The sequence below is a fragment of the Dasypus novemcinctus genome, chromosome 23 (genome assembly GCF_030445035.2).
Source record: "Dasypus novemcinctus isolate mDasNov1 chromosome 23, mDasNov1.1.hap2, whole genome shotgun sequence".
In the NCBI taxonomy this organism is placed as follows: domain Eukaryota; kingdom Metazoa; phylum Chordata; class Mammalia; order Cingulata; family Dasypodidae; genus Dasypus; species Dasypus novemcinctus.
The window spans coordinates 53133855-53160700 of NC_080695.1; the positions used below are offsets into that span (position 1 = coordinate 53133855).

The 26846-nt window shown below is 41.6% G+C and overlaps 1 protein-coding gene across 4 annotated transcripts in view; it reads right to left on the reverse strand.

The window, feature by feature from the left end:
* The window catches only part of ACSM5 (acyl-CoA synthetase medium chain family member 5), a 45862-nt gene extending 24440 nt beyond the window's left edge, over positions 1-21422 (reverse strand). Inside the window, exons 1-11 of one of the 4 annotated variants that reach the window (XM_058286351.2) lie at positions 21302-21401; positions 19807-20031; positions 12098-12308; positions 10745-10783; positions 8902-9109; positions 7194-7337; positions 5534-5687; positions 3936-4015; positions 2365-2488; positions 1279-1359; positions 1035-1136 (exon numbers count right to left, since the gene is read on the reverse strand). In XM_058286351.2, the coding sequence (XP_058142334.1) occupies positions 1035-1136; positions 1279-1359; positions 2365-2488; positions 3936-4015; positions 5534-5687; positions 7194-7337; positions 8902-9109; positions 10745-10783; positions 12098-12308; positions 19807-20010 (1347 nt within the window). In that variant the 5' untranslated portion in view covers positions 20011-20031; positions 21302-21401. Of the gene's footprint in view, positions 1-1034; positions 1137-1278; positions 1360-2364; positions 2489-3935; positions 4016-5533; positions 5688-7193; positions 7338-8901; positions 9110-10744; positions 10784-12097; positions 12309-19806; positions 20032-21301 lie in introns of all 4 variants that reach the window. The other 3 variants (XM_071211311.1, XM_058286352.2, XM_058286353.2) reach the window with 3 other exon arrangements.
* Between the last annotated feature and the right edge of the window lie 5424 nt (positions 21423-26846).

A 26846-nucleotide genomic window follows, 5' to 3' on the forward strand; every position in this document is an offset into this window, starting at 1 on the left:
AGTCGTCTTCAAGCTTGGCAGCACATTCAAATCACCTGGCGAGCATTAGGCTGGTGTGGGGGCTAAGCATTAATTACTGTTAAAGATTTCCAGGTTTTTCTAATGTGCAGCCAAGTTTGAGAGCCATTTCAGTAGATTTTTTAGAGAGGAGTTTAGAAAAGAGAAAACCCATGATAGATACAAGAGTGGGTGTGGTGGCTTGGAGCTAGGCAACTCAGAAAAACATCGTCTTAAACTTAATCCATTCCTGTAGCCCAAATGAATCCGGTTGGGCTTTAATCCGTATGATTGGAGTCCTTTATAAGCAGAGGGAAAGTCAGACAAAAAAAGCCCCAGGGAGCAGCCGGAAGCTGGAAGTCAGCAGAGGCAGAAGAAAGGCCAGGAGAGGCCGCCATGCACACTGCCAGGTGACAGAGAAGCCAAGGACTAAGGATTGCCGGCAGCCAGCCTCCCAATACTACAGTCTTCTGGGAGAAAGCATCGCTTTGAAGACACCTTGATTTTGAACTTCTCCTTAGCCTCAAAACCATGAGCCAGTAAATTCCTGTTGTTTAAACCAATCCATTGCATGCTGTTTGTTTTAGTAGCCAAGAAACTGAAACAGTGGGTTTAAGGGAGACGTAATTATTATATTATGAAAGAAACTTGGACTAGAATCTCAGGGAACAAACCCAACTGTAAAACCCAGGCAACTCCAGACAGACAGAATTGTGACAACTAGGCTCTGACATGAAATAGCAGCTTGACTTTGGCAAGTTGCTTTACTTCCTTGAACCTCACTTGTCTCATCATTAAGATAATAGGGTTGCTGTCACCTGTCATATCGTCATGCTCTCAGACACATGCAAGTTCAAATCCCATGCCCTGCCCATACTAATTATATGGCATTGAATAACTCACTTCACCTTTCTAGCTTCCGTTTTCTTATCAATAGTACAGTTATTGGAGGAGTTAAACAAAGATGTTTATAAGGTGTGGAGCCCAGTGCTTGGCACACAGTAATTGCTGAGAATGGTCTATCCTCTGCCTCTTACCAAATAGCAATTGAAGAAACAGAAGGGCCGGGCAGGTCTAATGCGAATAGCAATAGTCCCCTCTTCTCCTGGTGGCAGGACGTTGCCCTCGTCATCCACAATCTGATGGAAAAATCACAGGAAGGTGTGTGGATGTCTGCACAACCAGGCCCCCCACCTGCCTAGCCTGTGTTGCTAACCAAAGGGCTTGAGTCTCACTCCTCTTCAAACCAGCCCTCTCCAGTGATTGGGAGAGGCTGCATACCTGCACATCATAAGGTGGGGATGCTTTTCCCATGGATCCAGACTTGATTTTCATGCCTTTTGGATTGGCACAAATTACAACCTGGAGAGAAACCAGAACCAATAAGAAGGATCCTATTCCCCTTAGATTCCATTCTGGTCCATCCCTTCTCTGTCCCTGCTTTCCAACTCTTTCTCCTTCCCTCTTTCTTCTCCTTCATTTTATTCATTTTCTCTCCCTTCTCTTCCCTTTCTTCCTCCCTTCTTTTTTTCTTTCTTTTTCTTTTTCCTTTTATCCTAATTTTCTTTCTTTCTTTCTTTCTTTCTTTCTTTCTTTCTTTCTTTCTTTCTTTCTTTCTTTCTTTCTTTCTTTCTTTCTTTCTTTCTTTCTTTCTTTCTTTCTTTCTTTCTTTCTTTCTTTCTTTCTTTCTTTCTTTCTTTCTTTCTTTCTTTCTTTCTTTCTTTCTTTCTTTCTTTCTTTCTTTCCATATCAACATTTATCGAGCTCTGTAATGAGTACTCACATAAAGAACCTGACATGTTACTAAGTCCAAAAGACTCACTGATCCCAAATCCTACCAGAACAGTTGTAGAGCATATGGTTTAGGGTCTTGGGCCCTGACCACAGACAGAACAGCTCTTTGGGTGTCCTGGTGGAGACAAACAATACCCATGCCCCTGAGAGTTGTTTCATTGGAAATAATTGTGAAAAAAGCAATGTTGGGCATTAAACCCCCTGCTTATCCTATTCCATATTCCTCTTAGAGGGGGACTAGATACCCACATTCCCTATACTATACATCCCACTACCCAAAAAAATCAAATCTTTGGAAAAGTTTTAAAATTCAACCAACAAAGGGACAACTGACTCCTGAATTTTTCACGTTTCCCTCTCTTAGAATAGTTTCATGTATCAGGGGCTAAGATGTGTGATTCACCCCTTTAATCCAAAAGGAATTTTATTACCATCTGCTCTCCCTGCAGGCAGGCCTCCCCAAGATGGCAGCTGGAAAGGCTGGAGGGTGCTGTGGGCCAGTCATTCGCTCTGGCTGGCTGGGGTCAGAGGAGGGGACCTGGGGCAGGGCCTCCAGGTCCACCCAGTGCTCACCGTCTCAGACTGGCCATAGCCTTCATGCAGTTCCAAGCCCGTCTGGCTCTTCCACTTCTCCCTCACATCAGGATTGAGGGCCTCTCCTCCAGTCAAACAGTGCTTCAAGCTCTGAAACTGGTACCTTTCTCAGCCAGCAAAATAAGGCAGCCACATCAGGGTTCCCAGGGCCACCCCATTCTACAGCACAGATGCCTGGGTCCAGGCTGTGCCCTCCCCAAAGCACCAGAGGGTAAACTCCCGTGTTTTATAATTCACTCCAAAGGTTCCATCCTCTGACTTTGCAGTCATGTTCCTCATGGGAAGTTAATATATATATATTTTTAATTCTGAGTTTGGAATAAAACCAGAACCTCATATAGGAGGTTTTTGGCATAACATGATGAACTTCAGATGGACTGGCACAAAAAATTTATGCAGAAACAAACTGATTAAAAATAAATTGGTCAAGCAATAATTTGGTTGGAAATTATAAATCATTTATAAATAATTTAATAATGAAACTTAGTGCTCTTAGAGCTCTAAGATTTTGACAATTGGGTCCAAAATTCCTAGACATTAAATATGTTGCAAAACTACTCTTCAGTTCAACAAATTATCCAAGATGTGGAAAACCAATGATGGCAAATACATTTTCAAACATCTTTTTTCCTTTGGATCAAATTGGTTTTGACTAAATTATTGCCTAGTGTCTTTCAATCAAATTATTCTTGAACAAATGGCCCAGAGCCTGCTTTCAGCCAAAATGCCAATGTGAAGATATATATATAGATCAATGAGTGGGATAAATTCTTAGATTATAGAAGAGTTTATGTTGAGTTCCACGTAAGACCTCACTCTCTTAAGCACATTAAGGCAGACACTTATGGTTAGGGAAGACAGAGGGGGTCTAACTTCCCATGTCTTGGAAGAGGAAAGGGGTGGAAAGTCATGGATCAGGGTCAGTAGGTTACTGAAGAGTGATGGACCTCTCCATAAAGGGTTTGAATGGGTGCCATCCACATTTTCTGGTCTCCTCCCTTTGGATACCCAATGACCTTCACTCAGAGAGTGACTGGCTGAGGTTAATATAGGGCTGAAGAATGGGACTTCCCCTGTGGTGACCTTTTAGTCCCACTAGACATAGGGGCCATGGCTACAAGCCCCATTCCATAGGCTAACTAATGATCATCCAAAAATTTCTCTAATTATGTAGAAGTAATACATATACATTGCCAAGGAAATGACCCATGGGTGTGTGGTGAGGTGAGAGACCACCTCAAGTGCTGACATTTCAGACTCCCTAAAGCTTTACATGTTCCAGTTGGATGCAAATTCCTGTAGGCCAGTAGCTCATCCTCAAGGGTTGTCTATGAGGGTACTGATGTGTATTCTTGTGAGTTGTGTCTGTATGTGTATACACGAGTGTGTTTGTTTAAGGAGCAGATGTGCCTCTGTGCTTCTGTAGGGAATGTGTGTCTGTGTGTGTGAGTGAGTGAGAAAGAGAAAGAAAGAGAGAGAGAGAGAGAGAGAAACGAAGGTGGGTGTACCTGTGGTGTATATTCACATCTGTAAGCCCCAAAGCACCATACCTCGTCAGATCCTCCTGCACAAGCAACCGGAAGATGGTGGGGACACAGCAGAGGGTGGTGATCGGGAACCGAGAGAGAGTCTAAAACAAAACAAAGGCTAGAGGATCTGCTTAGAGTCCCTGAAGTGGTACTTCCTGGAAATGCAGCAGGTGATTTGGGTCTTTATCTATTCATCATCAAAGGAGAGAAACTGATAACTGTGAAGTACCCAGCCTCCAAGATGATTTGCCCCCTTCCAGCATTTATACCCTTGAGGAGGCCCCTCCTACAGTGTACCAAGGTTGGGCTGTGTGTGGCCAATAGCACACTGTGGAAGTTATGGAATGTCACTCCCAAGATTAGTTTCTAAAAGGACCCTGGCTTGTCTTGGATGCTCCCACTCTCCCTCTTTTGAATCACTCTCTCTGGAGGAAGTCAGCTGCAAGGTTGCCAATAGCCCTACGGAGAAATGCACATCCTAAGGCACTGAAGGCCCAGTGAGCAGTGAGGAACTGAAGTCTGCCACAAACCACACGTGTGAGTTTCTCCAGGGTGAATTGAGCCTTGACATGATTGCAGCCCCAGCAGACACTGACAGACCTTGTGCCAGAGGCACCCAGCTAAGCTGCTCCTGGATTCCTGACCCTCAGAAACTGTGAGATAACACATGCTCATTTTAAGCTGGTACTTTTGGTGATAATTTACTACACAGCAAAATAGATAACTAATGCACTGTGTCAAGGCTGGGGGCAGTGACAGGAGAAGGCAGACACTGGCTGATCAAGGCTTACATGAATGAATGCTGGTGAATCTGATAATGGTAATAATAATTAATATGTGTTAAGAACCTATACTGTACCAGGCCCTGTGTTGATCCCTTGATATATATTAGCTCATTTCACTCTTACAAAAAACCTATAAAATGTTATTAGCCTTCTTTTGTAGTTGAGGAAGTGGATACTCAGAGAGGCCAGGAGACTTTCCCAAGTTCACACAGCTAGCAACTGAAAGATGCAGGATCAGAGGCCAGGTCTAACTGACTGCATACCCTGTGCTATTACCCATCATGTACCACAACCTGCTTCAAAACTAAGAGATTGGGCAGATGGGCCCTCCGCTGCTTTAAGGGATGGCAGTTAGGATGTGGAGGGCAGAAGGAAGGTGACCCATATCATCTCTGGGTCCTTCAGTTCTCCTCCCTCCCCACAAGAAGACCCTGGGAGGTTGAGCCGGATCACCAGGGCTCTAGAGACTCATGCTCAGTACCATGGACAGGGCATGCAGGAGGGGCGTAGGCAACGGTTTTGCCCAAAGATTTGACAGGAGCATAGGAAAGAAGGAGGCAGAAGGAGAGACCCCGCAGGAGAGGAAAGAGGATATGCAAAGGTTCGGAGATACGAAATGGGCTAATTTCCAGAGATCTATCTAGGGCATAGGCAACGACTGGAGGCATAATCGAGTGGGCAGGAACCAGATTATGGAAGGTCCTGGGAACCTGTGGTTAGCCTAAGCACCAAAGAAGCCATATTGCCACTAATTCATGCCTTTTCTACTGCAAACTCCGAAGCTATTTCCCACTCATTTTCACCCAACATATAGATGCTGTTTTTGTCTCTTACATTCAGAATTACTTTGGCGTTAACTTGGGGCAGTTCATGTACAAAGATGCAAGATCCATGAGGCCAGGCAGAGAAGAGGGTCCAGGCTGCCTTCACCCATCCAGTGTCAGTCGTGTTCCACATGATGTCCGAATCGCTCAAGGCCACCCACTGCCTGCCAAGAAGTAGAGAGTCAGCATCCTCAGCAAGGCCTCTGCTTTTCAAAGGGATTCCGTTGCCCTTATCACCTTATTTGTAGTCCTTCCCATGGCAAGTACTCGTGCTTGTCAAACATGCATAAGAACCATAAGCCACCTATCGTTGCAAAAAGCTTTTATTGAACAACTTCTACATACCTGTGCCCCACACTATGGGTACAGAATTTAAAAGATTCCTTGCTCCCAAGAAGTTCACAATTTAGTGGGAGTTATATATGGAAGAGCAAATAATCTCAATCCAGTGTGATAAGTCCACTTAATCTATTCAGGTGACATTTACTCAGCACTTACACTGGTTTGTTATTAGGGATATAGAAATGAATGATGAGTCTTGTTCAAGGAGCTTATAGTTCAATAAATATAAAAATCTAGGAAGCCCCTAGAGTACACGCTTTGATAGAGGTAAACACAGAGCCTTGTGTGATTACAGAGAATGGGCACTTAACCAGAGCAAGGGTAAAGGTGGGGTCTGTGACATGCTTTCATAGAGGAGGTGACATCTGAATTAGACTTAAATGACATATAGAAAGTACACAGGTGTGGCAGAGAAGACCGAGCAGCCTGGGAAGGGGAAACAATGCCTGCAAACATGGGAAGTAGAAAAACGGTCATGTTGGGCACTCAGTTTCTGAGACACACACTTTCCTGCTCCTTCTTCTACTCATTGGCTCTTCTTTCCCTGTATTCTTTGGTGAGTCCTCCTCCCCTCCCCTTCAATGTAAAAATACCACAGGAGCTCAGTCTGTAGACCTCTTCTCTTTTCCATTTATATTACTATTTTCTCATCTCTTCCAATCTCATGGCTTTAAATGCCATCTTTATGCTGATAACTCCTGAATGACTCTTTTTCATTAACTCCAGACATGTGTATCCAACTGCCTACTCATCATCCCTGTTCTTAACTAGGAGGGCAAAGATGTCCAATAGGCATCTCCAACTTACAATGTCCTCGTTTTCCTCCCACCAGACTTGCTCATCCCATGTCTTCTCCAAATCATTTAATGCTTCTGGCCATTGGTGCCACAAACCTGAGAATCATCTTTGACTCTTTTCTTTCTCAACCCACATCAAACCTGTCAGCAAACACTATTAGGTCTACCTTCAAAATGCATTCAGAACCTCACCTCTTCTTATTCCTACCACTACTAGCCTGGGCAAGCTACCAGCTTTGCCATTTTTAACCTTTCTCCTATTTCATTCCTTGCCTTCTGTAGTTAATTCTCAACCCAGCATCCAAAGTGATTCTTTTAAAAAGCAAATCAGATCATGTCACTTCTCTGCTCAGAACTTTCCAGTGGTTTCTGATCTCACTCAGAGTAAAAGCCAGAGCCTTCAAGATTCTACCTGGTTTTCTCCCTCATTAGCTCTCTGACCTCAGCTCTGATTGTTTTCCCCCTCATCACACTCTTCCAGCTCACTCGCGTTCTGTTTCTTGGACCCACCAGGTGATCTGTTCCTAGTACCTTCCACTGGCCACAAAACCCAGTCCATAGCTGCACTGGGAGTGCTCGACCATCTTGGGGGCCCCAGTAGTGCCACTGGTGAAGTAGATGGAGAGTGTGTCCTGACTTCTAGTCCTCACACAGCTGTGCTCTGTGGATGCCGCTCTGTAAAATGTGAAAATAATAGGTTTGATGCTAGTATGGAAAAATAGTAATATAATAGTAACAATAATATTTATAACAACAATTCTGGCTAACACTTTAATATATACCACATGTCAAGCACTGTGCAGGGGACTCCAGCTTGCATTTAGTCTCTAATCCCTACAGCCACTTCATGGGGTAGGTACTATCATTACAACACTTTTACAGATATGGAAATTGAGACTCAAAATGCTTAAATGACTAACTCGAAAGAACTCATGCTCTTTTTACAGAGCAGGAGGAACTTTCTGGTGGAACACATACACATACATACTTTTGCACATTTGGGCACAGCCTGTCCCCCCATCAATTCCTGGCAATTTCGAGCCGTTCTCTAAAGTGTTCCTCAACTTCGGGGATTTGAGATCTGGGTAATTCCTACAGTTCTGTGATTTGTAGAATCATCTAAGCCACTGGTTCTCAATCTTTCAGACTACCTGCTTAAGTTTTAAAGGAAATACCTTGCCTGGGCCACACAAAAATGAAATCAGAATCTTTGAGGGTAGGCCTGGGCACTGATAGTTTCTAAGAGCTCCACAGGTAATTCTAAAGGCAATCAAAATTGAGAACTAGTGGTCTAGGCCAACCCAGTAACTCATCAAAATCACCTGGGCAGGTTTTTAAAAAATTGCAGATTCCAGGGCCCATGCCCAAATAGGTTTGACTCAGTAGGTAAGATGTGAGTCCTTGGGATCTATATTCAAAACCATACCCAGGTAAATATGATGCAGCTGGTGTGTGGAATGGGCATTTGGGACTCAATGGTGCAGGCCCATGAGAGGCACCCCTTTTGATTCTAGCCTCTAGCCAGGCAAAGTCTCAAATTCCTAGATAGGTTTCTACCAGGACCTTGCTCAAAGGCAGAAGTAGTCTTGGATTTGGGATAAGGCAGATCTCTGTTTTGATCCTGACTTGACTCTTTTTTAGGAACTTCAGGAAGTCCCTTTACTTCTCCAAGACTCATTTTTCTCCCATGTAAAACTGGGATCAAGCATACTTCATAGGGTTTTGTTTTCAAAGATTAATTAAGATGATGTGTTATTCATTATCACACTCTGAGCACCAAACACAAGGTTGTCTCAAAGTAGATATTTATTGAATCTTTGTAGGTTGAATGAATATACATTAATACTTACCTAGCACAGAGCCTAGCATACAATAAGCACTCAATACATTACCACTATTATTATATTAATTGATCATCTACTATACACTAAAGCATCAGGTAGGTTATATCATTTATTCTGGCTTATAGCTCTATAACTAGCATCACCAACATACAGGCAAATGAGGCACAGAAAAGATAGTGACAGATCCAGGACTGAGTGAGTGACTTTGAACCATTGACCCATCTTAAGGTGGTCACCAGGATTAGGTCTCAGGTCAGTCTAGAGCTTCCAAAGTGAGCATTCCTCCCTGACTCTTTCATTCATGTGCAATCAGCAACGTGTTCCACCTCTTACGGCATATAGGAGACAAGCCTCAGCTTTGTTTTGTGCTGTCCTCCCAGAGACCCCCAACTCACCGAAGGAGTTCTCTGAAGTTCAGCCAGCCTGGACGACTGCTGTCTGACACCAGCACCTTGGTCTGGAGGGAGGGGCAGTCAGTGCTAATGGTGTCCACCCGTGGGGCCAGAGAGTCACTGGTAATAATGGACTTGGCTCTGGACACCTGCAGCCGGTACTTGAGGTCCTTCTCTGTCAGCTGAGAGACGCCGGGTATTAAGACGACCCCTGACAGCACACAGAGAAAGGCTGTTGATGGGGGAAGAGGAGAGGACCCCTGTGCAGAGGTCCAGACCAAAAGTCCCAAGTGTGATGGGGGCAGGAAGGGGATGGAGAAGGTTGGAATGCCTGTGCTGGGAAAAGGTAACAATAATGATGATAATGAAATCTAGAAAATATTTAAGGAGCATTTTACAGGTGCTAAGAGTTTTACATGTATTATTTCATTTGATCCTCACCACCCTAAGAAGTAGATTCTATTATACCCATTTTGCAGATGAAGAAATTAAGGCTTAGATGTTTAAGCCTTAAATAAGTGAAATACATTGCCTGAGGTCACACAGCTAATATGCTGTACAGCTGGAAATGTGGACCCAAGCAGAGGTAAACCTGAGTCCATAATATTCACCATCATATTACATTGTCTTAGAGATTACCTAGTCCAACTGGCTGTTTGTATCTTTCAAATAAATTGTTACAAAGAACCCAGGTATGTAGGTGCTGGTTGCTTGGTGGGGGATATGGTAGGTGGGGATTCCAGGATTCAACCAAGGCAACTCTGACGATGGCTGAGTTGATCTCCTAAGAGTAATGAGTGAGGAAACAAAACATAGGGGGAAAATTGAATCAGACACTTGAAAAATCATTTGAGTTTCTCAAATTGAATCAGACACTTAAAAAATCATTTGAGTTTCTCAAAATGCAGGTTGTCAACACTCCATTGAGTCTAACACTCATTTCAGAGATGAGAAGAAAGTGGTTCTGAACTGGTTGCTTTGCCACAGCCAATTAGTAAGCAAGGACATAAGACAGAAGAAACGGCAAATTTCAAGGACACAAGACAGCATGGAGGATGAACCAAGGCTCCTTGCTCTTTGTTGTATATCTCAAACTTTTACAGGATTGAAATCCCAACATGAATTTTTTTAGCTGAATGGAATCCCCTTATTTGACAATTTTCTTTCTTAGTTATTTTGAATAGATGACTGTCCCACACGGAGATATGTTTGTGGTGCTTTGTGGGTCGTGTTCAAGTTTGAGGGCAAAGCAGATGATAGACAGCCACAGCTGTCAGCAAGAGAAATGAATCAAACACAGGAGACTGGATGAGCAGGGCCAAGTGCCTATCAGGAGAATATGGGAATGCAAGAATGTAAAAATGAGCCTCTACAGTACTGGAGTGGATGCTAGAGTTGGCATGGCAAGGTGGGATGTGGTCTTGAGTTATTTTGTTTGGACATCAGAAAAATGGGTGAAACTGTATAATTGGAAGAATCGGGGCCATTGAGGTAACATGATAAATAATGCTAATAATACCCCAAAGGGAAGTTTTGGTCATGCATATTTCCTAACAAAATGCTTGGCACATAGTAGGTGTTCAAGAAAAGTGCAGGGTTCCCTTACCATGACTCTTATTTAAAAGAACCTTGTAGGAAGTGAATGTGGCTCAACCCCTTTGGCACCTACCTACCACCTGGGAGGTACTGGGTTCCAGTCCCAGTACTTCTTAAGAGAAGATGATCAAACGCCACCTCCCACCACAGCAAGCTAGACTCTGCCCCTGCCACAACAAGTGGATGCCACAAGCCAGCAGATGCGGTAGCCCACTGGGAGCGGATGTGGCTCAGGTTGTTGGGCACTCGCCTCTCAAGTTGGGGTCCCTGTTTAGGTTCCTGGTGCCTCCTGGAAAAGGCAAGCAAACAATGAGCAGACAGATGAGAGAACCATCTAGGGGCAGGGGTGATAAAGAAAAATAATAAAGTAAATAAAATAAATTTTTGAAAAACAGGACCTTGTATGTCATAGCGGAATATGGAGAGCTCCTCCAACCTATGTGCCAGTTTCCCTGAGAACTGGAAACACTTTAATGGCATCCATTCTCTCTTTCTCTTTTGTATATTGTGGAAATATATACAAAAATTAAAATTAAAGTTTCCCCTTTTTTTGGATAATCCCTTCACAACCTGGTTGAATAAAACTTGTTCTTAGAGAAAAGCTAGTTTTCTAGCATGAATTTATACATCTCTTTTGCACACATTATTTATGAAACCACCTGTATTTCGGGTAAATTGTTCTCTGGACACATTTAATCATGTGATTTGGGCCAATCCCATCAAGACCACAACTGGAAGGGGATGGGCAACATTCTGAGTGGTCCAAAGATTCTGGGGGATGGAGAAACCGGCTCCCCGTCTTAACTGGTCAGGTTGCTTTGGTAAAACCTCCCTAAAGCCTCAGCCCCTTGAAAAGAGTGCCAGTGGGCATCAGCAGAGGCTCTCCAGGGCCACCAGGCTGTGTTCTCTTGCTTCGTCTGCTCCTCTGCTGTAGGACTCAGCCCAAGGATATCAGAGGCCCTGATGCCGTGAGCAGTCATGACAGCAGGGGGATGCTTCTCCCCCAGGCCTACCTTACAGCTTTGATTATTTGTCCCTCTGTACTGTCCCTTACTGTAATAAAGTTTAAGACTGAAACTAATGTGGATTGGTTATGAGAGCACCTCATCCCTAATTCCACTGATTCTCGGTCTCCAGGTAAAAATCTAGGGACTAGGGCAAGGCTGCATGCATACTGGTATTCCCGAAACCAGCAGAATCATTTACGAACGATTTAGGTACCAGCTTTGAAAGGCTTACATTTTCTCTTAAAAGTCCAGTGTTTTCAATTACAAAACCAGAAACTCTGATAACACTGGCTCTCATTACTGCATGGCAGTATTTGTTAGGAGCAAAGAAGTAACTGCCCCATTAGACAGGACACAGGATCTCCAGTTCACCACAGTCTTCACTGTTCCCTACGGCCTCACACTTCACCTGCTGTACACATTTACATCACTGTCTGGCCCTTGCACACAATCAAGTTTGTGATTGTTGGGCAAAAGGGAAGTAAACAAAACTCCCCATAGGGTTCATTTCTTTCCATCCCTCCAAGTCCTGAGGCCACTGCAAAACCCTGTCAAACTGTATCAACCCCACTGGACTCCCAGCCCTGCTCACTGACCTGTCCTCATACAAGCCACGCTCACCAGCCACCACTCCGGGAGCCGTGGGAGCACCAACATCATTCTGTCCCCAGGTTGCAGGCCGCACACGCCTCTCAGCACATTGGCCGCCTTCCTGGACAGCTTCCCCAGCTCCTCAAAGCTCCATTTGACCTCTGCTCCCAGTCCGTCGACCCACCAGAATGCAGGATTTGGAGGCCGGTGCCCAGCCTAGACAATGGTGCAGGCAGAAAATAAAGAGAAGCCATTTTATGAAGATTATTGTTTGCTGGTTTTTAAAGAAAAAATTTTTAATGGCATTAAATTTTTTTTTCACAATGTTTAGTACGGTCACGTGGTTCAAAAGTCAAAACAGCATGGAGAGGGAGCAGATGTGGCTCAAACAGTTGGGCACCCACCTCCAACATGGGAGGTCCCAGGTTCAGTTCCCAGTGTCTCCTAAAGAAGACAAGTAGATGTAATGAGCAGACACACAATGAGCTGATGCAACAAGCAGACACAACAAGGTAACACAACAGACACAACGAGCAGGGAGTGGATGTGGCTCAGGTAGATGTGGCTCAAGTCTCCTACATGGGAAGACCCGGGTTCGGTTCCCAGTGCCTTCTAAAGAAGATGAGCAGACAATGAGTAGAAATAATGAGCAGACACAGGAGGGAGCCATCTTGACGGAGGGGAAAAAAGCATGGAAATGTGTGCATTGAGAAGTCTCGCTCCCACCTTGGTGGCTATTTACCTTGTTCCACACTTGACCACCTCAATGCATAGCCACTTATTAGTTTCTTACATACCTTCTACGGTTTTTTTATGCAAACATAAATATATATATTTGTGCCATCCCACCTTAAAAAAACTTTTTTTTGGTACTTAGATTATATAAATGTTACATAAAAAATGCAGGGGATTCCCATATGCCCCACTCCCTACCCCTCCCACAATTTCCCACATTAACAACATCTTCATTAGTGTGGTACATCTGTTACAATTGATTAACACATATTGGAGCATTGTCACTAAGTGTGGATTGTAGTTTACATTATAGTTTGAACTGTCTCCTGCACAATTTTGTAAGTTATTATAAGGTATATAATGGCCTGTATCTGTCATTGCATTATCATTCGGATAACTCCAATGTCCTGAAAATGCCCCCATATTACACCAATTTCTCCCTCTCCCTCCCCTCAGAACCTCCAGAGGCCACCGCCTCCACATCAGTGATGAACGTTCTTCCATTGCTAGAATAACAATAAGTCTATAGTAGAATAATGGTAAGTCTACTCTAGTCCATCATTCATTCCCCAACCCTGAGGATTCTGGCATGGTGATGCCCACTCCACCTCTAATTGAGAGGGGGCTTAGATCCCATGGGGCAGATGGATGGGACTCTCTTGCTTGCAGTTGTAGACTCTGTTCCTTGGGCCATCCCACCTTTTTAATGTACAAGGTAGCATATGATTTATACTCTCTGTATCTTCCCTTTTTTTTGAGATAATTCACAATACCATAAGATTCCCCATTTTAAATTATACAATTCAATTGTTCTTAGGATATTTGCAAGGTAACACATCCATTACTACTATCTAATTCCAGAACATTTCATCTTGCCATGAAGAAATCCCATGTTCATCAGCAATCACTTTCCATTTCCCCCTACCCTATGCCCTGGCAACAGCTAATCAACTTTCTGTCTCTACGGATTGGCCTATTCTGGATATTTCATATAAATGGTGCCATACAATATGTCGCCTTTTATGTGTGACTTATTTGATGTAGCATAATGTTTCAAGGCCCATCTATATTGTAGTATGTATCAATATTTCTTTCCTTTTTATGGCTGAAAAATATTCCACATTGGATGGATATACCATATTATCTCTATCCATTTCTCAGTGCTTGGACATTTGGGTTGTTTCCATTTTTTTTGCTATTATGATTAATTCCTCTATGAACATTTATGTACAAATTTTTATGTGGACATATGTTTTTAAGTCTCTGGGTATATATGTAGGTGTGGCATTACTTAGACATATGGTAATTCTATTTAACTTTTTGAGGAAATGCAAACTGTTCTCCAAAATATCTAGAGCATTTTACATTCCCACCAGCAATGTACAAAGGTTCAAATTGCTCCTTGCATCCTCACCAACAGTTGTTATTGTCCCTTTTTAAAAAATTATAGTCATACTGGTGAGTATGAAGTGGTGTTTCATTGTGGTTTTCACTTGCATCTCCCTAATGACTAAGGATGTTGAGCATTTTTTCATTACTTTATTGGCCATTTGTAAATTTACTTAGTCAAATGTCTAGTCAGATCCTTTGCCCATTTTTAAATTGGTTTAGTTGTCTTTTTATTATTGAGTTCTAAGACCTTTTTATACAATCTGGCTAGTATACCCGTAGATACATGACTTGAAAATATTTCCTCTCATTGTGTGTGTTGTCTTTTCACTTTATTCATAACATCCTTTGAAGCACAGAAATTTTATTTTTCATGAAGTCCAATCTATCTATTTTTCTTTGGTTGCTTGGACTTTAGGTCTAATATCCATTTACCTAATCCAAAGTCATAAAAATTTACACCTATGTTTGCTACTAGGAGTTTTATGGTTTTAGCTATTTCTTCTAGGAATTTGATGCATTTTGAGTTAATTTTTGTATTTGGTGTGAGGTAGTGGTCCACCTTTATTCTTTTGCATGTGTCTATCCAGTTCTCCCAGTACCATTTGTTGAAAAGACTATTCTTTCTCCCATTGAATTGTCTTGCACCCTTGTCAAAATCAATTGGCCATTGATGTAAAGGTTTATTTTTTGGACTGTAAATTCTATTCTATTTATTTATGTATCTTCCCTGAGACTAATACCACACTCTCTTGAATACTGTAGCTTTGTAGCAAGTTTGAAAGAGGAAAGTGTGAGTCTTCCAAACGTTTTCTTTTTCAAGATTGTTTGCACTATTCTTGGTCCCTTTATGTTTTCAAATGAATTTTAGTATCAGCTTGTCAACTTCTGCAAAAACAGAAGCTGGGATTTAATAGCAATTGCATTGAATCTGTAGATCAATTTGGGATATTCAGTCATCCTAACAATATTAAGTTTTCTGATCTATGAACATGAGCTGTCTTTCCATTTATTTAAGTCTTTGTTAATTTCTTTCAACAATGTTTTATGGTTTTCTGTGTATAAGTCTTGCACGTCTTTGGTTCAATTTATTTCTAAATATTTTAATCTTTTTGGTTTATTTTGAAAGGAGTTGTTTTACTGTCATTTTTGGATTGTTCATTGCTAGTGTATAGAAATACAATTGATTCTGTACATTGATCTTGTATCCTGAAGCTTTGCTGATCTCATTCATCAGCTCCAGTAGTTTCATTGTGTCTGTGTATATGTATAGTCCTGATAATTTTCTACATACAAGATTATGTCTTCTGAAAATAGGGATAGCTTTACTTCTTCCTTTCCAAACTGGATGTCTTTTATTTAATTTTCTTGCCCATTTTCTCTTCCTAGTATTTCTGGCAAAGTGTCAGATAGAACTAGTGAGAATGGAAATTCTTGTCTTGTTCCTGATTTTAGAGGAAAGTTTTCAGACTTTCAACATTAAATATAATGTTAGCTATGGGTTTTTCATGGACATCCATTATCAAATTGAGGAAATGCCCACAATTTCTATTTTATCATGAATTTTATCATGACTTTTATTAGGAAATTTCCACTGTTCTTATTTTGTTGAGTGTTTTTATCATCAGTTTTGTTAAGCGTTTTTTTCTGTTTAAGTTGGAGTTTTCATATATTTAGACAACCATGCGGTTTTAGCCTTTAGTCTATTCATATGGTATATTACATTGGCTGATTTTTGTATTTTGAACCAACCTTGTATTTCTGGTATAAATCACCCTTGGTCATAGTGTATAACCCTTTCTATATACTGCATGATTTTGTTTTCTAGTATTTTTTCAGGATTTTTGTGTTTATAGCTATAGGGGATATTGTTCTGTTGTTTTCATTTTGATACCTTTGTCTGGTTTGGGTATCAGGGCAATACTGACCTCAGAATGAATTGGGCAATACTACCACCTCCTCTATTTTTTGGAAAAAATTGTGATGGATTAGTGTTTACTCTACTTTAAGTGTTGGTAAAACTCACTAGTGATGCCATCTGGTCCTGGGATTTTCCTTGTGGGATATGTTTGTTTTTTTAATTTCTTACCTAACCTTTTTACTTGTTATTGATATTTTTTGTTTTTTCTTGAGTCAGTTTTAGGAGGGTGTCTCTCTAAGAAATTGTTTATTTATTATCTATGTTTTTGGTGTACCATTGTTTATAGCACTTCTTATATTCCTTTTTGTTTCTGTAAGCTCACTAATAACGGTCACTCTTTCAAAGAGCTGTCTGTTTGACTGAATAGTGTAATCTTTTGATCCCGAACAAAATGTTGTCTGGCAACACTTGGCTTTCGCTCTAGAGCACACTTTCCTGATGAAGAATTTCCTAATCTGAGCTTCTTTTGCAATCTGAACAGACTGAGAATTTCATTTCCCAAATCATCAAGTCCTGGTTCTTTTTTGCTTAACATTTCCTCCTTCGAACTATCTTTTTCTTCTGGCATTTTAATAGCACCAAAAAGAAGAGATCAGGACATACCTTCAACATTTTTTCTGAGAAATAACTTCAGCTAAATATCCAAGTTCATTGCTTGTAAGTTCTGCTTTCCATATAACTTTAGGAAACAACTCAGCTAAGCATTCTACCCATGTGTAAAAAAGATCCCCTTTCAGCCAGTTTCCAGTAATATGCCTCTCATTTCCTTATGAGCTTTCCCCAGTAGCCACTTTAACGTTCATATTTACATAAATGTTTTCATAAAGAATGTTTCCATATTTCCATTTATGATGATTTAAGTATTCTCTAAAATAATATAGGTATTCTCAATCATGTTCCTTATTTCCTTCTAAGTCCTCAAAGCGACATCATCAATACCTGTATTTCTACTAAAAGTCAATTCAAGACAAAGTAGGTTTTTTCTACCACACCCCTCAAAATTTTTCCAATCTCTATCCATTAGCCAATTCCAAATTCACTTCCACATTTTTTTAGGCAAGTAAGCAAGAGTTTATTGTAAAGCAAAAGTGCACACTCAAGATGGGAGTGTGGGCATGCCCAAGTAGGAGAGAGAGGCAACCACTTCTGCATTTTACATATTTGTTAGGCACCTAATACCACAAAATTTGTGTAAGATATCATAAATTTGTTTTCTACTTCTGGAGATCAGAAGTCCAAAATCAGTCTCAATGGCCTAAAATCGAGGTGATGACAGAGTTTTGTTCCTTCTGAAAGTCCTAGGGAGAGTCCATTTCTTTGTCTGTTCCAGCTTCTAGATTGCCCACTTTCCTCAGCTCTTTACCCTGCATCACTCTAACCTTTGATGTGCCTTTGATGCCACATCTCCTCTGATTCTGACCTTCCTGCTTTCCTCTCTTAAGAACCCTTGTGATTATATTAGTCCCTCTCTGATAATCCAGAATAATTTTCCCATCCAAACATCCTTAATTTAATCATACCTTCAAAGTTCCTTTTGCCATGTAAAATAGCATATTCATAGTTTCAGGAATTATGATGTAGACATCTTTGGGGAGCCATGAATTTTGTCTACTGCAGTCATGCTTTCTTGTTTCTTTGCTTGTCTTGTAATTTTGTACTGTACCCCTAACGTTTAAAATTACATAATGTGACAACTCTGGAAATCAGAGTTGCTCAGGGTTTGTTGTTGCTGCTTGTTGTCATTATTGTTTGTTTAGTGACTTTTCTGAATTAATTCTGTGAAGTCTCTATTCTTCATGCACGGTCTCTAAAGTGGTTAGTTTATGATTAGTCAGAGATTTCCTTAAATGTCTGGGACCAATAAATCTCTCAGTCTTTGCTGAGGGGTTCTGGGTGCATGCTGGGGCATACCTTTGACTTTTAGCCAAGCAATTGACAACTCCACCTTAACCTTCATTTCTTATTTGCTTAAAATCTTAAGGTGAGCCAGAGGTGAGCACTTAGGATATTCTTAGGTCTTTCCTGAGTATGTACACAACCCTGGGCATGCACATACTTACATGTGTGACCTTCTAGATTTCCAGGAATATGTAAAAATTTTCAAAGCCCCTGTGGACATACCATCCCCCAGCTTTTCCTCTATAGCTTTTTGGTTAGTCTATTGTTTGTGCCAACTGACAGCTACTAGCTCAGGCAGCTGCAAAGTTAAAACACTTACTTGTAATTGCTCTCGATAAATGTTCCTTGGGGAAAAGGCTTTTGACACTGGGAGAGCTCTGGGTCAGGTAAAATACTGACAGCCTCACAAATAGGGCTCAAAAAAGAAGTCAAATACTGTAAATTCTCTGGTAATGAGGCTTTGAAAGAGCTCCAGCTCCAATGTTCTCTCTCCAATGGCTGCCAGGAGGACTGGTAATGTGGGATGTTATTTATTGAGGCTACCATGTATCTAGAGAGCAGATTATGGGAATAGAAATGCCATAGAGCTTATAACTTTTACCTAGAATGAGCAGTGTTCTTTAAATAATACTCCCCAAGTTGCTGCAAGACTTTGATATAGTTTCCAGAGTTCTCAAAATCTTAATCATAGCTATTGTTTTGGCCAATTTTTGCTGATTTTATGGAAGAGGAATTTTCAGAGGTCCTTACTCTGCTATTTTCACAGTTATCACCCTGCTTAATTGTTTTTATCATTGGGAAAAGTCTTCTAAGGATGTCCCCTAGTATAGTAGAAAGGATGACTTATAATTACAATTGTAGAGAATTAGAATTGGGCCATCCTGACTCCAACACTTTTATATACCTCATATTTAATTCCCATAACAACCATGACTGGCAGATGGCATTACTCTCATTTTATAGATGACAAAACTAAGACTTAGAGAGGTTAGGACACTCACCAAAAGTCACACTGCAAGTAAATGGATGAACAAAATCTGTCTGATGGCAAAGTCTATTCTTTAGAGTCAGTTATGTCCACACCACCTACATAAGTTTTATCATATCTGCAGACAGTATAATTTCACTACATCTGCTAGCAGTATTGTTCCCTTCCTATTTATTCATTAAACAAGCTCATCAAAAAATGAAACAATAAATTTCTTGGAAATAAAATTTTGTATCCCCCTGATGTAAATAAAAAGTCAACAATACTTAAAAATAAAAGGTAACCATGAAAAGCAGAGGGAAACATGACAGGCGTATCTAGAAGGGAAAATAAGGAAAGGCACACACAGACATACAATGAAATCACGATAATCTTATTCAATTCTTGGTAGCTACTTTGGCCTGTGAAAAGCTTGGAGCCTGAGCCCCGCACTCTCCTTATAAGTGGGAAGTACATGAGCGTGAGAGAGATAATAAGGCCGAAGCTTTCTCCTTCACTTAATTTGAAGGTTTGCACAGGAATCCAAAGGAGCATAACTGTGTGATTCAGGCTCAGGGATGTGAGACATATCAAGGACTGGGCAAGGGTATCTACAGCTCACAATCTTGGTCATACTGTTTTTAAAAGGCTTAAATGTTAATATAAGTTTCTATTTCAGGATTTGCATAATTCCCAGGCAAAAACGTCTACCGCCACCTGTCTGGTAACCTTGAGTCTCATCAGGTTACCTGAAGGTGGCCTCAACTGCCCAAGGTGGACACCAAGACAGAAGCAGGCTTCACCTTTTCCAGCTGACTCCACACGTCCAGAATGTCATGGGCGAAGTTGAAGTACTCAGGCACAGGCTGCCTCCCCAGGCTGATGGCTTCCCAGGTGGCCACAGCCTTCTGAGGTCCAGGGAAAGGTGGTGGCTGCACAGGGGTCCCACAGAGTCCCCGGGCACTCCTCAGGGCCTGGAGGAGCTGGCCTTTCAGCCACAGCCCCATGCTGCTGCCACCTACCTGTCACTAGAGAGAGAGAGAGCAGCTCCCTGAGTGCTGGGCTTTGGGGAGGGAACTGAGGTTGGGGAGCAGCCTGCAGGGAGTCCTGATGGTGATGATAGCACCATCGTTTTCAGGATGGGGTCTTGGACTTTCATCTCAGCAGTGTGGTTTTGGTCAAGTGGTCAAGTCATTTCTCCTCTCTGAGCCCAAGGTTCATTCCTTCCACCTCTCACTGCCCGTGGATCTTTGTAGCCTGAGATTCAGAAACCCAGCGCCCACTGCCCGAGGTTCCACCCTTCAAAGGTCACCCCTCAAAAAGCCTTTGGCCAATCCTGAACTTGTATGACAAAGCCAAAGAAAGTTCTAGGGCAGTGCTCTCCAACAGAAATGTAATGTGAACCACACATTTAATTTAAAAATTTCTAGCAACTTCATTGAGAAAAGTAAAAAAAAAAAAACTCAGGTGAAATTAATTTTAATAATACTTTATTTAACCAGCTATGTCCAAAGTTATTATTAAGTTAATATGCAATCAATATAAAAAGAAATCACTAGGGAGATATTTTACCTTCTTTTCTTTCACGCTAAGTCCTCAAAATCCAATGTGTACTTTACCTTTACAAGTGCATCTCAACTAGAACTGGCCACATTTCAAATGCTCGACAGTCACAGGTAACAAGTGGCTTCTGTATGGGACGGTGCACTTTTAGTGTCTTATGTGTAATCAATGGGTCAGCCACAGCATCAGCATTGCCTGGGAGCTTTTGTTAGAAATGCAAACCCTCAGGCCCCAACCCTGACCCATGGAATTAGGATCTGTACTTGAACGAGCTCCAGAGGTGAGTGCTGGGCACATTGAAGTTTGAGAAGCCCTAGCCTAGGGCTGGGTCCCCAGGTTCAGTTCTCTTCTACCCAATGCCACTTGAGAACAATAATAATAAGAGAATAATGGTAATAATAATGGGCAAAAACATATTCCAGCAACAAGAAAAATAATAATAACCACTGAGCATTTTGAAAGTGCTTTATAAACATTCTTTCATTGCATCCGTATAACAGAGCTATGAGGGAAGTTTTCCCTGTGAAAGTTTTCCCTTTTACAGATAAAGTGAGTCTTGGAGAGGCAAACTGGCTTCCAGGTCTAGAAAGGCCTCGGCCCCAGCCTGCTCTGTGGCCCCCAACTCAGGGCCTGTGGCCTCAGGGTCTCCCCTTCCCCAGCCCCCCATGCTCCTCACTCTCCTGAGCTCCACCCAGGCCCATCCCTAGACCCCTGAAGGATTTCTTCCAGCATTACCTTGCTCTTGAACCCAGGAAATTCGAAAGCCTTGGGTGTTCTGCTTCAGCTGAGCTGACTGCCTGTAAGCCGCTGGGCTCCTCTGTCCCGCCCCGCTCCCTGCAGGCTGGCAAAGGCAAGTGGCTGACTCAGCCTTCCACGGGGAACTTTAGCCTCAGACCCAGCCAAGCGAGAACAGAGCCCAAAGCCAGCAGGCCCAGCGGCTTGAACCGGCCAGGGCACCCACCCCCTAAGCTTGCTCACAAGGCCTGGGAGATTAAACACCAGCTGTCCCGCCTGAGTTGTCTTTCCTAACCCCTGTCCAGGTGGGTGGTCTCTTCCTCACTGCTGAAAATTCAGGCTGCCAACTAATCTGAGAAGAGAACTGGGATTTTATCAGATTTTAATAGGACACAAGAGTGATTTCATGAAGCCAGACCACGTCCCTTCTCTACTCAAAACCTTCTAGTAATTAGAAAGAGAAAGTCAGTTAGTGGTTTCCAGGAGTGATTCAAACCAGGAACGCCTGCAAAATGGCCACGAGGAATCTCTTTGAGGTAATAGAAATGTTCTAAGTTTTGATTGTAGCGATGATTGCACAACTCTGTAAGTTTACTAACAAAATCATGAAATTGTATGCTTAGAGTGAGTGAATCTTACAGGATGCAAATTATACCTAAATAAACCCATTGCTGTTGTAGTTCTTTTTGAAAAGCCTCTGATGGTTCGCTATCAGAATAAAAGGCAAATTCCTGGCAGCAGCCTCAAGAGCCCACAGGACTTCACATAATCTCCTCTGATGTCCTCTCTCACTGCTCACCCCCTGGCTCAGTCCGCCCCAGCCTGCCTACGGGGATTGCCTTGCTGTCCTTTGAAGTTCTGGCCCTCTGGGAACACAACCAACAAAAATATCCTTGTATTGTTTGCCAACGTCCCGTGGTACAAATATCCTTACCCCTGCCAGTTTCAAGCTACCAATGTTTTAGCAACCAGCTTGTGAAATTCCAGAATAGTAGCAATGGGCTCTCATGTGTCCCTGCAAGCTTGCTGTAGCCCAGCATTGCTTCACGTCTTTTTGCTTGTTAGCATCTCTTTCTTCCACCTGGTTGGCTATCTTGTCCCCTACAGGTCTCTAAATAGCACAGGAACCCTCTCCCATCTGATATTGCCTACCTGCCTACTGGAGATTGAATTATGATCCCCACAAAAGACATGTTCAAGTCCTAAACCCCATCTTATGGGTATGACACATTTGTAAACATATCATGGAAGATGTTATTAGTTAAGGTGTGCCCAGACAGAAGGAGGGCAGCCCTTGATCTAATATGGCTGAAGTCTTTACAAACAAAGGGAGTTGGACATGGAAGTAGAAGAAACCAGTGGAGGAGACACACAGACACAGATTGCCACGTGCTGGCGGATTGCCAGAAAGCCATCACCAGAACCCTACAGACGTTGGAAAAATCACAGCCTTGCTGACACCTTGATTTTGAACTTCTAGCCTTCAAATCTGTGGTCCATAAATTCCTGTTGTTTAAGCCAAGCAGTGTGTGGTAATTGTCATAGTAGCACTGGCAAACTAAGACACTGCCCCTTCCCTGCTTGATTTTCCTCCTTAACGTTTATATCCATCTAACAGTCAATATTTTTCATTTTTACAATTTTTAGAAATTTATCAAAGTATATCCATCATATATAAGCATACATAAACAATATGTGTATAGTAATAGTTGTGAACTTACAAAACAAACATACATAATATAATACAGGGCTCTCACACCTCACCCTACGACCTATACCTTGCAATGTCGTGAAACATTTTTAACTAATGATTAAAGAGCATCCCCCAAATATTACTACTAATCAAAGTATTTTTCCCCCAACCTACCCTATTATTATTATATCATTTCTACATGAACATACTTAAGCAATAAGTATATAGTAAAAGTTGTGAATTTACAACGCAAACGTGCATGACATCATGCAGGGGTCCCATACATCAACCCACCACCAACACGCTGCATTGTTATGAGACATTTGTTACAAATTATGAAAGAATATTGTCAAAATCTTATCACTAACTATAATCCTTATCTTACATTTGGTGTATTTTCCCCAGACCCACCCTATTATTATTTTTAAAATATAGTTTTATGGCAGAAGTTGTAAACTTACAAAACAATCATGTGCATGTGCAGAATTCCCATACAACACCCCTCAATCCACACACCACACCATGGTGGAACTTTGTTACAGATTATGAGATAATATCATCAGATTATTACCAGGTCCATAGGGTACAGTTCACACACTTTTTCCATACTCCCCCATTATCAATACAGTACATCTTTGGCATAGATGCACAAATAGTACATGATTACTGTTAACCACAATCCATAAGTCACTCCAGTTGTATTTTTCCCATGCTTCTCCACATTCCCACCACCCTGCAATAGTGATGTACATGTGCTCTAGCTCCCAAAGGACACTCTTGCATCTGTACCATCAGCCGCAATTTTCATCAACCTCTGGGTTTACTGTGTTATTCAGCCCCTAGAATATTCTCTAACTTTCTGTGAATTGGCATTTACATCCCTAGACTACCATTTTCAGCCACATTCTGATTTATAAACCAGCTGTTACTCATAATGTGTTACCATCAACTCTGTACATTTCCATACTTTTTACAGTAAAGTTCATTAAAATGAATACATTAAACATCAGCAGTCCATCTCAGTCCTCCTCTTCTCTCCTTTAAGAATCCACTGCCTACCACCAAATCTTAAAGATATTTTTCTACATTTTCTTTTAGAAGCTTTATGGTTCTTGATTTTATATTTAGGCTTTTTATCCAATTTGAGTTAGTTTTTGGATAAGTTAGTTTTTGAAATAGGGGTCCTTTTTCCTTTTTTTGGCTGTGAATATCCAGTTCTCTCGGCACCATTTGTCAAATGGAGTTTCTGCCAAACCTGAGTGGGTTTGACAGGCTAGTCAAAAATCACTTGACCATAGAGGTGAAGGTCTGTTTCTGAACCATCATTTCAGTTCCATTGGTCTGTGTGTCTGTCTTTATGCCAGTACCATGGTGTTTTTACCACTGTAGTTAGGTAATACAATTTTAATTTCAGAAACAAGAGTCTTCCAACTTTGCTTTGCCATTTTAAGATGCTTCTGGCTATTTAGGAACTCTTACTCTTTGAAATAAATTTGATAATCATGCTTTCCATTTATTTTTAAAATGCTGATGGAATTTTTATTGGGATTGCGTTGAATCTGTTATATTAATTTGAGTAGAAGTGACATCTTAATGGTATTTGGTCTTCCAATCCATGAGCATGGAATGTTCTTCCAGTTATTTAGGTCTTTTTAAAGTGTCTTTTAACAGTGAGTTGTAGTTTTCTGAATACAAGTGCTTTACATCATTGGTTAAATTTATTCCTGGCAATTTGGGTTTTATTTGTCATATTTTATTTTCCCCACTCTTTTGATACTTATAGTTACCTTTATTGATATAATCTTCATTTCTAGACTCTTTTCCAGGCCTCCCTCTCTTGTCTTTTCTTTTCAGGCTGCAGCATACCCTTTATTTCCTGTAAAGCCAGTCCCTTGGTTACAAATTCTCTCAATTTCTGTTTATCTGTGAATATTCTAAACTCATTCTCATTTTTGAAAGACAATCTTGCTGGATATAAGATTTTTGACTGGAATTTTTTCTCTTGTAGTATCTTAGCTATATCATACTACTGTATTCTTGCCCTCATGGTTTCTGGTGAGAAATCAGCACTTATTCTTATTGGGTATCCTTTAAATGTTATGCATTTCTTTTCCTTTGCTGTTCTCAGAATTCTCTTTGTCTTTGGCATTTGACATTCTGATGAGTATGAGTCTCAGAGTTGGTCTATTTGGATTTATTCAGATGGGACTACGTTGTGCTTCATGGACATGGATATCTATGTCCTTAAATAGGGTTGGGAAATTTTCTACCATTATTTCTTCAAATATTCCTTCTGCCCCCTTTTCCTTCTCTTCTTTTGGGACACTCATGACACATATGTTTGCATGTCGCTTGCTGTTGCTTAGTTCCCTGAGACTTTGTTCAATTTTTTCCATTCTTTTCTTCATCTGTTCTTTTGTATGTTCACTTTCAGAGGCCATTTCTTCAAGCTCACCAATCCTTTCTTCTGCCTCCTCATATCTGCTATTATATTATTCCAATGTATTTTTAATTTCATTTTTTGTGCCTTTCATTTCCATAAGATCTGTTATTTTTCTATGTATGCTTTCAAATCCTTCTCTGTGCTCATCCAATATCTTTTTGAATATCCTTAATCTCTTTAGCATCCTTATAGAATTTATTAAGATTTGTTTGAACATCTCTGATTAATTGTCTCAACTCCTTTATGTCATCTGGAGGCTTATCTTGCTCCTTTAACTGGGCCATATCTTCCTGTTTCTTGGTGTAGATTGTGATTTTTTATTGGTATTTTGGCATGTAACTTACTAGAGTATTTATTCTGGTTGCAGTTTCTCTCTTTACTTTAGGGCTTTTTTGCCCTTTCTCCCTTGCTGGTTGTGTAGTAGGAGCCAAAGATGTAGTTGGTGCTGTAAGCTGTGGTGGCTCAAGCTGCCCTCATTTCCCCAAGGACTGATGAAGCTTCTCCCAACTTTCTCCTTGGACAGGAGTCGGGACAGAGCCACAGCCATGTGTAATAAAGAAGTCATGTAGGCCTAGACTGTAGTTGCCCAGAGAGACTGATGAAGCTTCATACCCCTTTCTCCCCTGCCTGGGGCAGGGATAGAGCTGCAGGTGTGGGCAGTGATCTATGCCCTGCAAGTCCAAAATGACCACAGTTGCCCCAGTAGACTGTGGACTATTCAGTCTGTGCCAGCCAAATGTACCTACAGTTACCTAGAGAGGCTGGTACAGGGCCTGCCAGCTTCCTCCCTGCTAGAGGTGGAGCTGAAGCCTAGCCTAGGGCTGCAGGCTGATCTGGGTGAAAGAAGCCACTCCCTACCTTTACTGTGATTTTCAGTCAGCCCAGCCTTCCCTCATGCTGGTGGCAGAGTCAAAATTGTGGCTACCAGACTCTTTCCACTTGGACAGTTTCAAACTTTAGCTGTTCTTAGGGTTATTCTTTAGCCCACCAAATTTACTTACCAGTATCTGAAATCAGTGACCAACTATCTCTTCCTCCCCTGTTTTTGGGAAATGGAGCTTCTAACTCTAGCCACAGAACAGCTCCCGAGGTGCCTTGTGTTGCCAGAGGAGGATAATTACCAGCCTCTGAGGTGAGGCCTGTATTTTCCTGGAGAGGCTGGCACAGGTCCTCCCAGCTTCCTCTCTGCCAGAGTTGTGGCTGGGGCTTATGCTAAAGCTGCAATCTGATCCTAATAGAAAGAAGGTGGTCCCCACCAGCACTGTGATTTTCAATATGTCCTGCTTCCCCTCATGCCAGAGGTGGAGTTAAAATGGTGGCTACTGGCCTCTTTCTGACTTGGACAAGTTCAAACTTTAGCTGTTCTTAGGGCTATTCTTTAGCCTGACGAATTTACTCATCAGTAGCTG